General features: G+C 42.4%; 1 protein-coding gene across 1 annotated transcript in view; it reads left to right on the top strand.

The window, feature by feature from the left end:
• LOC138850972 (lysosomal phospholipase A and acyltransferase-like) overlaps nucleotides 1-2,308 on the top strand; it is a 37,653-nt gene extending 35,345 nt beyond the window's left edge. The window contains exon 8 of the mRNA XM_070094216.1: nucleotides 1,852-2,308. Within this exon, the coding sequence (XP_069950317.1) occupies nucleotides 1,852-2,109 (258 nt within the window). The 3' untranslated portion in view covers nucleotides 2,110-2,308. The remainder of the gene's footprint in view (nucleotides 1-1,851) is intronic.
• The last annotated feature ends 12,601 nt before the right edge of the window (nucleotides 2,309-14,909 follow it).

Raw genomic sequence — 14,909 nt, 5'->3', positions numbered from 1 at the left:
CAATATACAAAAGAGGATGTAGCTAGGATGAGTAATGATAAATAATAATATCTTTATTTCTACAAGTACATGTACAAGGTATACAGGCCTAGCAGACATCATTGACATACTGCTATATAGTGAGCTCCTTGTTATGCAAAGCACTTCGGGCGAATTAGGTCAGTTATGTCTCAGGATGCGACCCTATTTTGATCTCGTCGTCAGTCGGTGACGTCCAACCAGGATTCAGAGATGGATGTAACTGCTGCCCTAGTTCTGTTAGCTAGAATCCTAATCTGACATCTTGGGTAAGAGTGACCTCGCGTTGACATGGATAAAGTGAAGGCGTGTTTTCAATATTTGGCATGGCGTTATTTGTGTTAAAAACGTTAGGTAACTGAATTTCAGCACTACTGAAATATAATTGGGTTAGAGTGCATTTGTCACAAACATTAATATGACCAAATATACAACTATAATGTACCCATCCCTTACACGTTTTACATGTGTGTTTACTGTTCTTCTTTCGTGTCTTAGTACAGTGTAAACATTTGTCAGGTGTTAGTTGAGGTAATTGTGCTGTTTGTGGTCTCAGGCTGACCTATGCATGTATCTCAGACAGTTAAGGTTGGCATTCCTAGCTACTAGACCATTGTATATTCTTCTTTCAACAAACCGGCTGTATCCCACCGAGGCAGGGTGGCCCAAAAAGAAAAACGAAAGTCTCTCTTTTTAAATTTAGTAATTTATACAGGAGAAGGGGTTACTAGCTCCTTGCTCCTGGCATTTTAGTCGCCTCTTACAACACGCATAGCTTACGGAGGAAGAATTCTGTTCCACTTCCGTGGACCTTAGTATGTGCACCCACTCTTCATATCAGTTTATCGCCCGACTGCGGCTGCCGACACCTTTACCACAATGATTACAGGAACACCTAATTTGCCTGATTTGCACCTGTACATTAGTTTGAGGTCCTGGATTAGTCTGTCACCACATGAAAGTGCCACAAAAAGGGCTGTGCGCCATTGTTTTGTTTTTGTGGGTATGCGTTGTGCCATACCTTGCAGCGATAGTGACATTTACGTTACTGACAGGATGGCATTTGTGGGGCTGTCACTGTCCAGGGTGCCATTACTCCAGTCGCCTTTTCCAGACGCCATGACTGATTTCCGCCAATTTCAGAATCACTATAAATATAATTATGTAACTCCTTTATAAAGATGAACTTGTCTTGGTGGTAAACTGACACTTTTTTTTTTCAATCCGTAGCTCCCCAGAGCTAAAATGTCCATCCCGTCCAATTAGCAACCACACCCATCAGTACCTAACCTTACTGAGCACTAGCACTGTAGGTGAAGTTCTCACTTGAATATAATCATTGAAGATTGCACTTTCCATCACGAACATTTTTATGGCAATATCGGCAAAAAAAAAATCATCTAGTTCTTTTTTTTTTTGTAAGGTTTTATTTAAAGAGACATGGGAGTGTTGGAAGTTAAAATTTCATCACTAAACACTTTCGTATATTTACTGGTACTGTCCTCTGTAATACTTTAGCAGACAGGTGGTCTTAACAGCCCAAGACAATCCACGGGGGAGACATCGAAATTTTCAGCGCAAGATCTTTCACTTGAGGAGGAACAGGTCGGCATCAACACGCTACCCTGCCTCTGAGTAAACTTCCTTTCAGTCTACTTGTTGCTACTCTTGCAACACTGCATAGCTCCTGATGACGCACGGAGACGTGAAAGATCTTAAGTCGAAAATTTCCATCCTCCATGTCTTGTTTTGTATAATTATATATATATATATATATATATATATATATATATATATATATATATATATATTATTTGTATTTATTTGCTTCAGTTTGCGAAGAAGCAAGAACAGAAGATATACCACCATGTGTTGAACAAGGTGGATCACATGGGTGTTCTCTACAACAGTGAGAGTATCACTTACCTGACCAACTTACTAGCAAACATCAGCAGGAAGAACGAGCAACACGCACTCATGATGAAGAACTTGATCCAAGCTGAAAAGGGAAAGGAAAAGCAATTTGTTTGGAAATATCCAGGCATGGAAGAGGCTGATGAAATCAAAGTGAGAGCAGGACTAATAAAATAATGGAATAAATTTAAGAAACGCCTTAAATTTATGAATTATTATTTTAAGTAGACATTTTATGGCCCACAACAGCCTACCTCACTTTAAAATGATTTCGATATTTTATAATTTCTCAAAATATTTTCAGTGTTTTATACTCATTTTGTAATTATTCTGATATATTCCCAAGTGTTTCTGTATTTGTAAACAAGGTCACGCCTAATATATATATATATATATATATATATATATATATATATATATATATATATATATATATATATATATATATATATATATATATATATATATATATATACCATTTTTCCTTCTACAGCACCCCTCGAGGGTCCTTGATGCTGGTGAAGGGCTCTTGATCTAGGGAATTGGATCTGTGCTCCAGTTCCCTGAATTAAGCCTGAATATCTTCCACATCCCCCCACAGGCGCTGTATAATCCGTCGGGTTTACCGCTTCCCCCCTTGATTATAATAATCCTTCTACAACATCCAGACTCATCTGTATATCAAGTATTTAAGTTAGGCTGGAAACAGTGTGATGCGTCTGTTCACTTACTGTTATTGACTAATGTGTAGTTGAGGGCCACCATATGGCATGTTCATGTGCCTTCCACTCTATAGTGTTGCTGATACGTTGCTTAAGTCCGTTTTTGATGCTGGTTATAGCTGACCATAATTTTTAAAGGGGTAGATAGGTAAGCCAGCGGAAGGCCTCGGTCAGATGACCAAAAGCTCCAACGGCGGGTCATCTGACTAAGACCCGCGTCAGGAAACACTTAAACTCTTTCCTGACGAACCTGACCTAACCTAACCTAAGTCAGTTTTTGGGTTAGGAAAAGTGAGGTTGGATTAGGTTGGGCTACCACACGTCAGCTTGGTTCCACCAGTCATTAAGTATTTTTAAATATTTCTTCTCGATACAAAAAAAAATACCCAAAATTAACATTTTTTTTAAATTATCCAAAATAATACCATCTACCATACACAAATCAATCAACAATACACACTTATTAAAAAAATTCTCGAAAGTCAACATAGTCCCCCATAGTCAGTATTTACACCATTATTCATCACTCAGGTCGGTCATTTGAAAAACAAATGATTTTTAATATATAAAAAATATAGCTACCTACTATATATTAAATATATAATATTCCTTTTTTGCAATGTGTATTGTATAATCTGTTAGTTTTCATACATGTATCTTATATTCTGTAATAAATTCTTTTAATATTTATTTAAAGCCTTTATATTCACAACATTTATGTACGAGTATTGAAAAATATTATTGGAACGATAATGTGAGACACTGGTATTACTGCAGTGTTATGTATCAGTGTTACTGTAGTGTTATGTATCAGTGTTACTGCAGTGTTATATATCAGTGTTACTGTAGTGTTACATATCAGTGTTACTGCAGTGTTATGTATCACAATATTACTCTAGTGTTATATATCAGTGTTGTTACTGCAGTGTTGCTGCAGTGTTACATAGTGTTACTGCAGTGTTATATAGCAGTGTTACTGCAGTGTTGCATAGCAGTGTGTTACTGCAGTGTTACATATCAGTGTTACTGCAGTGTTGCATATCAGTGTTACTGCAGTGTTATGTATCACAATGTTACTACATGAAGTCTGCCTGGAGGATATTCCGGGGATCAACGCCCCCCCGCAGCCCCGTGCATGACCAGGCCTCCCATTGGATCAGGGCCTGATCAACTAGGCTGTTACTGCTGGCCACACGTAGTCCAACGTGCGAACCACAGTCCAGCTGATCCGGCACTGACTTTAGGTATCTGTCGAGCTTCCTCTTGAAGACAACCAGAGACCTATTGGCAATTCCCCTTATGGCTGGTGGGAGGCTGTTGAACAGTCTTGGGGCCCCGGACACTTAGTGTTTTCTTAGTACTAGTGGCGCCCCTACTTTTTACTGTGGGTATTTTGCACCACCTTGGCTGGCGGTGTAACAGGGAGTGATTTCTGTGTGCAGATGAGGGACCAGTCCCTCTAGGATTTTCCAGGTGTAGATTATAATGTATCTCCCTAGTCTGCGCTGCAGTGAGTACAAGTCAAGTGCTTCCAAGCGTTTCCCGTAGTTAAGGTGTTTGACGGAACATATATGGAGATGTTAATGTACAGCAGTATTCCAGCCTAGAGAGAACAAGTGATTTAAAAGGGATCATCATAGGCTTGGCATCTCTTGTCTTGAATGTTCTCATTATCCATCCTATCAGTTTCCTCGCAAATGTGATAGTGGCATTGCTGTGGTCCTTGATGGTGAGAGCTTCAGACATTACCACTCCCATGTCGTTCACATTACTTTTCCGCTCTGTTGTGTGATTAGAATTTGTAGTATACTCAGTTCTAGTTACTATTTCCTCCAGTTTTCCATAACGGAGTAGTTGGAATTTGTCTTCATTGAACATCATATTATTCTTCGTTGCCCATTGGAAAACTTGGTTTATATCTTGTAGAAGATTAACCTTGTCCTAAGTGGATGATAGCCTCATGGAGATCCTAGTATCGTCTGCAAAGGATTATACAGTGCTATGGTTTACATCTCTCTGATATGAGGATGAGGGACAGCTTTTCACTATGGCAGCTTCCGATTTAACTCTGTTGACCACTACTCTTTGTGTTCGATTGGTTAGAAAGTTGAAGATCCACGTATTTTGTGCACTATTACACCATGATCACATTTGTCAAAAGTTTTTGCAAAGTCTGTGTATATTGCATCTGCATTCTGTCTTCCAGTGCATCCAAGACCATATCATAGTGATCCAGTAGTTGTGAGAGGCAGGAGCGACGTGCTCTAAACCCATGTTGCCGTGGATTGTGCAACTGCTGGGAATCCAAGTGGTTTTCAATCCTGCTGCTTGGTACTCTTTCAAAGATTTTTATGATGTGGGACGTCAGAGCTATTGGTCTATAGTTCTTAGCCACTGCTTTGCTGCCACGTTTATGGAGTGGGGTTATATCCGTTGCTTTTAGTGACTGTGGAATCTCACCTGTGTCTAAACTCCTACTCCATAGCATACTTAGGGCCCGTGAGAGGGGTTTCTTGCAGTTCTTAATGAACACAGAGTTCCACGAGTCTGGGCCTGGGGCTGAATGCATGGGCAGTTGTCAGTGGCTGTAGTGTTATATATCACAGTGGTCTTACTACAGTGTTATATATCACAGTGGATATACCCCTGTTCACCACCTGAGTATATCTTCCTAGCTGTACCCAGTATATACCATGTTAACCATTTAAGGATATCTCCCCTGGATATCCTCTTCAAGGGGGGCTCCTTGGCATGGTGAAGAGGCTCTTGGTCTGTGGAATTAGACCTGTTGGTCTCCTTCCTCAGACCAAACCTAATTACCCCCCAATCCCCCCTTCCCTATCCCATCCTCCCCATCCTCCCTTTTTCCTTTCCTCCTCTTCCCCCCCCATCCCTCCTCCTCCCCCCCATCCCTCCCTTATTCCCTTCCTCTTTTTGGCCTTTGGGATTCTTCCAACAGGCCTACTGGTTCCTAGGTAAGGGGAAGGGTACCGAGGTCAATCCCATTCCATTCTTGGCGGTGGTGTAGTTTGCCATGGAATCTGGATCGCCTGGGGATATCCTGTTCCCTCTCCGGTCTTCCGGGGGGGCTTTGGGTGTCTTTCGGGCGACGGGTGTGTCTCTGGAGGCCGCCTTTTGGATTCCGTGGGTGGTGGCCAAAGGAGGTATGCTTTATGGCAGATATCCGGCCGCCCTCTCTTTTGTCCACTGAGGTAGCTCTGCAGATGTGAGGTTGCTATCCTGGATTGCTGGTTTACTAGCATGAAGGGTAAGGTATAGCACGAGTTCCATGCCGCATCTGCACTATTTGTGGTGTTGAGGTCCTCTTGGGTGCGGAGGGTGATTTCTGGCCCTTTCATTCCTCCTGGGAACTATTCCTCCCCGTTGCCCCTTTTCTTTTTTTTGTTTTTATTTTCTTTTCTTTCTTTTTTTCTTAAAAACAAAAAAGAAGTAACCTAACCATGGAAGCCCTAGTCCATGAACCTGCTACCCCCAGGCCCCTTACTGATACCGCACCTCGTTCTGACCCTGCCTCATTTTTTGACCACTCTTTGGATACTCCTGATGCATCTGTACCTCTTGCTGGTGCTGTTTCATCACCAGCTTCAGGTACTGGGGTCTCGAATGACTCCTCCGATTTGTCTGACCTCCGCCCTCCTTTGACTATGCTTCCGGCCTCTCCCTCTATGGTGCGGCAATTTTCGAATTGCCAGCCTGTCTCACGTCGGACCAACTCTGATCCCACTTCTAAAAGCCAACGACAATCTCCTGATGATGTTACTTCATTACCTTCCCATTCTACTCGGAAAAGACCAACACGGCTCACGGCTCAGGGAGAGTGACCTAGTAGCGATCAGTGAAGAGGCGGGGCCAGGAGCTCGGACTCGACCCCCGCAACCTCAACTAGGTGAGTACAACTAGGTGAGTACAACGTCATGCACTCCCTCTCCACGCTCAGTTTCGGACCACACAATGACTAAATTCTTTACTTTACGACCGACTTCTTCTATTGCCTATCTTTCTGACCATAGTATTGGCAAAGCACTCCTATGCCATGTTGGTAGAGATATTTCATTTCATGCTCTGAAGAGTGGTATGTGCATCGTCACTGTCCAGAATGCTACCCAAGCTCATGATCTTTCTCTCCTTCCACATATCGATACTATTCCTATCACTATTGAAAAAACATCACTCTCTCAATTCTTGTAGTGGTACTGTCATTCTGCCCCATACCATAGACCAATAGAATTTTCAGACATGTGGTAATGACATTCTTGAACAGCTGGAACTCCAGGATCTCCCAATCCTCAAAGTAGACACTTATATCCTTCCTGCCCACGGGTGGAGACGATACTCTTGCAATGTGGCTCGATTAACTTTCGACAGCCGTGAACTCCCGTCCTCTGTTTGTCGCAAGACATTGGTTACAAGTTTGAAAAGTGATCCCTACACTGCAACAGTGTAGAAATTGCTGGCGATTTGGTCACCCAGTAAAATATTGCGGATCTATAGCCGAATGCCCAGTCTGTGGTGCCGACGACCATTCTAATACATCTTGCAGGAGACCTCCCTCTTGCCTTAATTGTCATGAGGCTCACCCTTTGTACTCTGGCCGTTACCAGGTCTACTTAAATGAGCGTGAAATCCGTTGCCTCAAAGAAGCAGAAAGTTTCCTTTATGCTATGGCAGTTTCTCATCTCTGCCTCCAAGGGAGACTACCCCATGTTTCTTATTCTCGTGTTTCAAAACGTCCCCCCACTTCTGGGGTCCCATCTTCTGCAGCCTCCTCTGTTGCTACCCCTTCCATAGTCACTCCTGTATCTAATTCTTTTACTGTCCTGGGCTCAGACGTCCCTACTTCAACATCTCATTCTATACCCCAAACCTCAGGCAGGCATTCTCAGAAGTGCGTGCCTTGGTGGTCTCCTGCTTATGCTCGTGCAGTACGTTTGAAATGCGCTGCATGGGACAGGTACCAGTACAATAGAACCAATGAGAGGCTTCTTGATTTTAAGCAGAAGCCTGCGGTCGCTCGCCGTGTCATCCGTGATGCTAAACATGGGATTGTTTACACCATCACCTCTGCTTTCTCTATGAGTGCAGTCTGGAAAAAAGTGAGGAAATTAAGTGGTAAATACTCTCCTGACCCGGCTCCTGTTCTACTGGTCGCCGGTGTTGATATAGCAAACCCACTTGACGTTGTTATTGAAATTGGTACTCATCTGGTCTGTATTTCCCGGGGGCTCCATCTATGCCCCTCGTTTCTTTCCTCAAAGTCTGCCAGAGTTAGTACCCTTGGATTTTTCTTCTCTCAGAGAAGAACAGTATAATGTGCCTTTTACACTTTGGGAACTGGAGGCAACACTCTCAGCTTGCCGATCATCGGCAGCTGGGCCTGACGACATTCATATTCGGATGTTACAACATTTACATCAGTCAGCCCTTGTAGTCCTCTTACACCTCTTCAATCTTATTTGGTCACAAGGAGTTCTTCCCACAGCTGTGGAAATCTGCCATTGTTCTCCCTTTACGCAAGCCGGGTACTATGGGACATGATGCCTCCCACTATCTTCCCATTGCTCTTACTAGTGCAATTTGCAAAGTTATAGAACGTCTGGTAAATCGATGTTTAATGTGGTATTTAGAGACACACAACAGTCTCTCCACTAGTCAATATGGCTTTCATAAGGGCCGATCTACCATAGACCCTTTACTACGCTAGGATACTATGTTCGTAATGCCTTTGCAAATAACCACTCTGTTATTGCCATATTTTTTGACCTTGAGAAGGCATATGACACAACTTGGAGATATAATATTTTGGCCCAAGCCCACTCTTTAGGCCTCCGAGGCAATCTACCATCTTTCCTTAAGAACTTTTTAACTGACAGACATTTCCGTGTTTGAGTCAATAATGTGCTCTCCCCGGACTTTGCCTAAGCTGAAGGTGTCCCTCAGGGATGTGTTCTGAGCACAACACTTTTTCTCCTTGCTATAAATGATTTGGCCTCTGTTCTTCCATTCAATATTTGGTCATCACTCTATGTAGATGACTTCGTTATTGCTTGTGCAGGCGCTGACTGTCACCTCATTACAGTTTCTCTCCAGCATGCGGTCGACCGTGTTTCCAATTGGGCCACCATGCATGGGTTTAAATTTTCCAGTACCAAAACTCACCAAATTAGTTTCAATAGACGCTCTGTCATCTCCGATCATCCTTTGTACCTCTATGGCTCCCGTGTCCCTGAACATGATAGTCAGGTTTCTAGGTCTTCTCTTTGACCGTAGGTTATCCTGGAAACCCCACATTACCTCTCTGAAGGCAACTTGTCACAACCGGCTGAACCTTCTTAAAACCCTTGCTCATCTTTCATGGGGAGCTGATCGTCGAACTCTCCTTAGCCTACATTCAGCCCACATTTTATCGAAACTCGATTGTGGTGGCCAGATCTATTCAGCGGCCTCTCCTGCTACTCTCTCTAGCCTTAACCCCATCCATCACCAAGGATCATGTTTATGCCTTGGTGCTTTTTGCTCTTCCCCTGTTGAGAGCCTCTATGCAGAAGAGAATGTTCCATCTTTGTCTGATCGCCGTGATGATGCCCATTGCCTTCGCTACTATGTACGCTCTCACGATCTCCGCAATCCTTCCATTTATAGAATGGTCACTGATATTAGTAGACATTCTTTATTTGTTAGCAGCACCTGTTTGCTCCATCCCTTCTCTCTTTGCCTACATTCGCTCTTGACTTCCCTTCAGTTACCAACTTTATATGTTCATGTAGCATCTCAATTTTCCCTACCCCCCTGGGAAGTTCCAGCTGTTCGAGTCAGTTCTTTCTCACTCCCTTGCTCGAAAGCCCAACTGCCTACGGTGGCTTCCCACTCTCTTTTTCTTGACCACTTTCACTCTCATTCTCATGCCATCGCAGTGTACACAGATGGCTCTAAGTCTTTTGACGGCGTCGGATTCGCAGCAGTGTTTCCGGACAGCATCGTGCGAGGGCATTTACTATCCTCGGCTAGCATTTTTACTGCTGAATTGTATGCCATTCTTGCAGCACTTATTCGTATCGCATCTATGCCTGTGTCATCATTTGTGGTTGTCTCAGACTCCCTTAGTGCTCTACAGGCTATACGGAAATTTGATACACTTCACCCCCTAGTTCTCCGTATCCAACTTTGGCTACTCCATATCTCTACCAAGCATGAAGATATTGCTTTTTGTTGGGTCCCTGGTCATGTTGACGTACAGGGCAATGAACAGGCAGACACTGCTGCGCGGTCAGCAGTACATGACCTACCAATTTCATATAGAAGTGTTCCATTTCCAGACTATTTTGCTTCACACCCGTTGGCAACAACGTTGGTCAACTCTACTCGGTAACAAACTTCATTCTATTAAACCGAGCATAGGTTACTGGCCGTCTTCTTGTCATCAGTGTCAAGGTTGGGAAACTACTCTCTTCCATCTTCGCGTTGGCCACACTTGTCTTACTCATGGGTATGTCATGGAGAGGCTCCCTGTTCCTCTCTGTGAGAAGTGTCAAGTTCCAGTATCGATTAGCCACATTCTTTTAGACTGCCCTGACTATCAACGAACACGCAGAATTTACCTCCAACGTCGTCTCCGCTCTACTACTCTCTCTTTACCTTCCCTTCTTGCTGATTGACCCTCCTTTAATCCTACTCTCTCATTGACTTCTTGACAACGACTGATTTACTCCACAAACTCTGATGATGATACCTTTCGCACTCCCCTCAGCCCTTTCTACCTCAACCTCTTGTTGCCCTCTATCCTTTCACCATCCACTGCCCCGCTGCTCTCTATAACCTACTAATCATCCCTCTTCCTTTTGCCACCTGATACCCTTGCTTCCTTCCTGCCCTGCAGCGCTGTATAGCCCTTGTGGTTTAGCGCTTCTTTTTGATTATAATAATCCCCTGGATATACCTTGGATATATATACCCTAGATATACCTAGGATGCACACTGGATACACCCTGGATATACCTTGGATATATATACCCTAGATATACCTAGGATGCACACTGGATACACCCTGGATATACCTTGGATACACACTGGATATACCCTGGATATACCTTGGATATACCTTGGATATACCCTGGTAGTATTACTGAGTTAATAATTATCATCAAATCATCAGAATTCTGGAAATCTATTTTTTTCTTCCAAGATTTTCGTGTGATAACTTGGAAACGCCTCTACAGCTCGACTTCAACCTTGTCCACATTAACCCTCGGATTGTTATTTCGCTATGCGGGTGCCACCTCATCAGTTTTATAGCACAAAACACATTAATTTAAGTCCAATAACTTGGAAACGGTTCTTCTGATGGGCTTCAAACTTTAACACTGATGTTTCTTAACTTAGAGGAGAAGCTGGAATGATTTTGGAAAGTGTTCTAATTTTCTTTATTTAATTAATTTGGAAATTTTCACCGGTGTTATAAAGTGTTAATGCCTCTTCATATAGGCTTCAAACTTTTCTTTACAGTGGAGTGTCCTACATAGAGAATGAGTTGAATTTTTATCGGGTCTTATAGGCTCTAATTTGCCTATTTTATTTTGAAAAATTTGGGTACTATACATGTCTTAACTGCACAATAGATACGTATACGAAAAATAACTGACTCTTGGGATGGCAGAAATGACTACCTAAATGGCAGGAATTGATATATGATAGGAATGGTTATATAAATGGCTATTTAGATGGCAGGAATGGATATATGAATGGCTACATAAATGGCAGAAATGGCTACATAAATGGCAGAAATGGCTACATAAATGGCAGTAATGACTACATAAATGGCTGGAATGGCTATATAAATGGCAGGAATAGCTATATAAATGGTACCTCCAACGTCGTCTTCGCCCCGCTGCTCTCTTTTAACCTTCCCTTCTCGCTGATGGACCCACCTTTCATCCGGACTCTCTCATTGACTTTTTGATAACAACTCTGATGATACCTTCAGCCCTTTCTACTTCAGTCTCTTGCTACCCTCTACCCTGCACTATCCCCTGCCCCACTGTTTTCTGTAACCTACTGATCGCCCCTTCCCCCTTCTGCCGCCCGATACCCTCGCTTCCTTCCCTACCCTGCAGCACTGTATAGCCCTTGTGGCTTAGCGCTTCTTTTTGATTATAATAATAATAATAATATATAAATGGTAGGAATGGCTACATAAATGGCAGGAATGGCTATAAGGATGACAGGAATGGCCTTAGGGATGACAAGAATGGCTATAGGGATGATAGGAATGGCTATAGGGATGACAGGAATGGCTATAGGGATGACAAGAATGGCTATAGGGATGATAGGAATGGCTATAGGGATGGCAGAATAAGTGTAGGGTGACCTGTACATGTAAGGTTACCTATCATTGCTCCCAGAGGTCATCGCCCCGCGGCCCAGTCCCAGACCAGGCCTCCTGGTTGCTGGCCTGACCCAGCAAGCTATTTGGTGCCAGCTGCCCACAGTCAAACATACGCACCACAGCCCAGACTGGTCAGGAACTGTTTATCGTATTCCCTCTCTAAGACAGCAAGAGTTTTATTAATTCCCCTTATGCATAAAGATAGTATTGAAGAGTCGTGGTCCCTAAACATTTACTGAGTTCTGTCTCAGGTATCCTGTGCCGTTTGCCAAGCTTCTTGTCATCATGTGGAGTAATTTCGGTGTGCAGATTTGGGAGCAATCTCTCCAGTATATTACAGGTGTAGATTATTATGTATCTTTCAGGGTATACGTTTTAAGAAGCGTAGTTTGAGGGACTTCAAACGCGTCCAGTAATTTAATAATAATATTAATATCTTTATTTCTACCAGTACATGTACAAGGTATACAGACCATAGCTGACATCAATGACATACTACTATATAGAAAGCCCATTGTCATGCTGAGCATTTTCCGCAAATTAGGTCATTTTTTTCCTAGGATGCGACCCACACCAGTCGACTAACACCCAGGTAACACCCAGAGTCAACATAGACAACCGGTTTAAGGATTCACGCCCAATGTTTCAACCCTCGCTGGGACTCGAACTCGGACATCATCGTGTGAAGCGAGAGCTTTGCAGTGAAGGTCTCGGTTCTGCAGTTTCGCTACTTTCAAGGATGTAGTTAGCATACAGCAATATTGCAGAGACAACGAGTAACCTGAAGAGTGTTTTAATTATCACTGTATCTCTTGTTCTGCAACCTGTCAGTTTTTTGTAACTGTAATAATAATAACATACTTTCGCTTTATGAACGTGAGATCTGACATTATCTCTCCCAGGTCTCTCATACCGGATTTAAATCCTATGCAGTGATATTTATTTGCTCCATCTTTCCGGAAGGCAGTAAAGGAAATTTGTCCTCAGTGAACATCACATTGTTGTCGGTGTCCCACTGTTAGACTGGATTTATATCAGCTTGAAGGCTCACTGTGTCTTCTATGGTTGCCACTTTCATACAGATTCTAATATCGTCTGCAAAGGATGATCCAGTGATGCGATTTATGTCCGAGTCTGTCACGTGTACCGTAGCTTGATCGCTAGTGCACTCACCTCCCACACTGAGGTCCGGAGTTCGAATCTTCAGTACGGCTGGAAAACATTAGGGACGTGTTTCCAGAAGACACCTGATGTCCATGTTCACTCATCAGTATAAAATAGATACCTGGGTGTTAGTGGACAGGTGTGGGTCGCATCCTGCGACAAAATTGACCAAATTTTCCCGAAATGCTCAGCATAACAAGCAGATTTCTATATAGTAGTATGTCACTGATGTCAGCTATGGTCTGTATACCTTGTACATGTACTGGTAGAAATAAAGATATTATTATTATTATTATTATTATTATTATTATTATTATTATAAATAGAAAGGTAAGTGGGGCGAGTACAGTGTCTTGGGGAACAGAATGTGTCACTATAGCAGAGCTATATATTACTCTCTGTACTGTCTATTGTATTTGTTAAGAAGTTAAGCGTCCCCGTGTGAGTTGAATTCAGTGTAACATCTGTTTATTTAATTAAAATCACAGAAAAATTCAGTCTACCAAACAGGAATAATGATTTTTACAAATGGATTAAGGAATACTTAAAAAGTACATAATTTGTGAGTTTCTCTGATATTATGAAAAACAGAGAGAGAAAGAGAAAAACAGAAAGAGATATACAGACAGAGAGGGGGGGGGAGAGAGAGAGAGAGAGAGAGAGAGAGAGAGAGAGAGAGAGAGAGAGAGAAGAAGGGAGAGGGAGAGAGAGGGAGAGGGAGAGAGAGAAAGAGAAAAACAAAAAGACAGATATATATATATATATATATATATATATATATATATATATATATATATATATATATATATATATATATAGAGAGAGAGAGAGAGAGAGAGAGAGAGAGAGAGAGAGAGAGAGAGAGAGAGGGAGGGAGAGCGAGAGAGAGATAGAGGAAGAGAGAGAGAGAGAGAGAGAGAGAGAGAGAGAGAGAGAGAGAGAGAGAGAGAGAGAGAGAGAGAGCAAGAAAGCTTACTGCGTAAAAAAAATAGAAACTTTTAAAAGTGTCGTAGCTACGAGATGTTTATTTTAACACAGTGTAAACATTACTGTTCATGACGTGAGTCACAATCTTGTGTTTACTATCAGCTTCATAACTCCCTTAAGAAGGTCGTTTGTATAATGATATTAGAATATTAATCCAGAGGGATTAATAACCCGAGGGATTAATAACCCGAGGGATTAATAACCCGAGGGATTAATAACCCGAGGGATTAATAACCCGAGAGATTAATAACCCAGGATAACCCAGGATACCCAGTCGCTGTGGCTTTGCCCAGTGCCCCTCTCCCTCAGGATGGGATCCACAGCAGGTTAGGTTAGGTAAGGTCTTAGTCATATAATGACCAGCCATTGGAGCTTTTCGTCATCTGATCGAGGCCTTCCACTGGCTTACCAGCCCACCCCTTTAAAATTGTGATTACGATTATAAGCATTTTCTGTGACCCATAACAAAAAGCTGACACACAGGTAAGTAAGGTCATTTAGACACAGGTACACATAGGTACAATTATCATACCTAATAACAAAAAAGTCAGACAAAACGATATATTTCCATAGGTAACATAGTAAATTGAGTTATTTGCATTAATATTGAAGAGAGGAACAGCTTACAATATTAGATAGACGTATGTTACCTATACAAGCAATCACTCTCCTCCCTTTCTGTAGCTACATTCATTAAGTATCTT

The sequence above is a fragment of the Cherax quadricarinatus genome, chromosome 44 (assembly GCF_038502225.1).
Source record: "Cherax quadricarinatus isolate ZL_2023a chromosome 44, ASM3850222v1, whole genome shotgun sequence".
NCBI classification, from domain to species: Eukaryota; Metazoa; Arthropoda; class Malacostraca; order Decapoda; family Parastacidae; genus Cherax; species Cherax quadricarinatus.
This window is presented reverse-complemented; position numbering and strand designations above follow the sequence as displayed.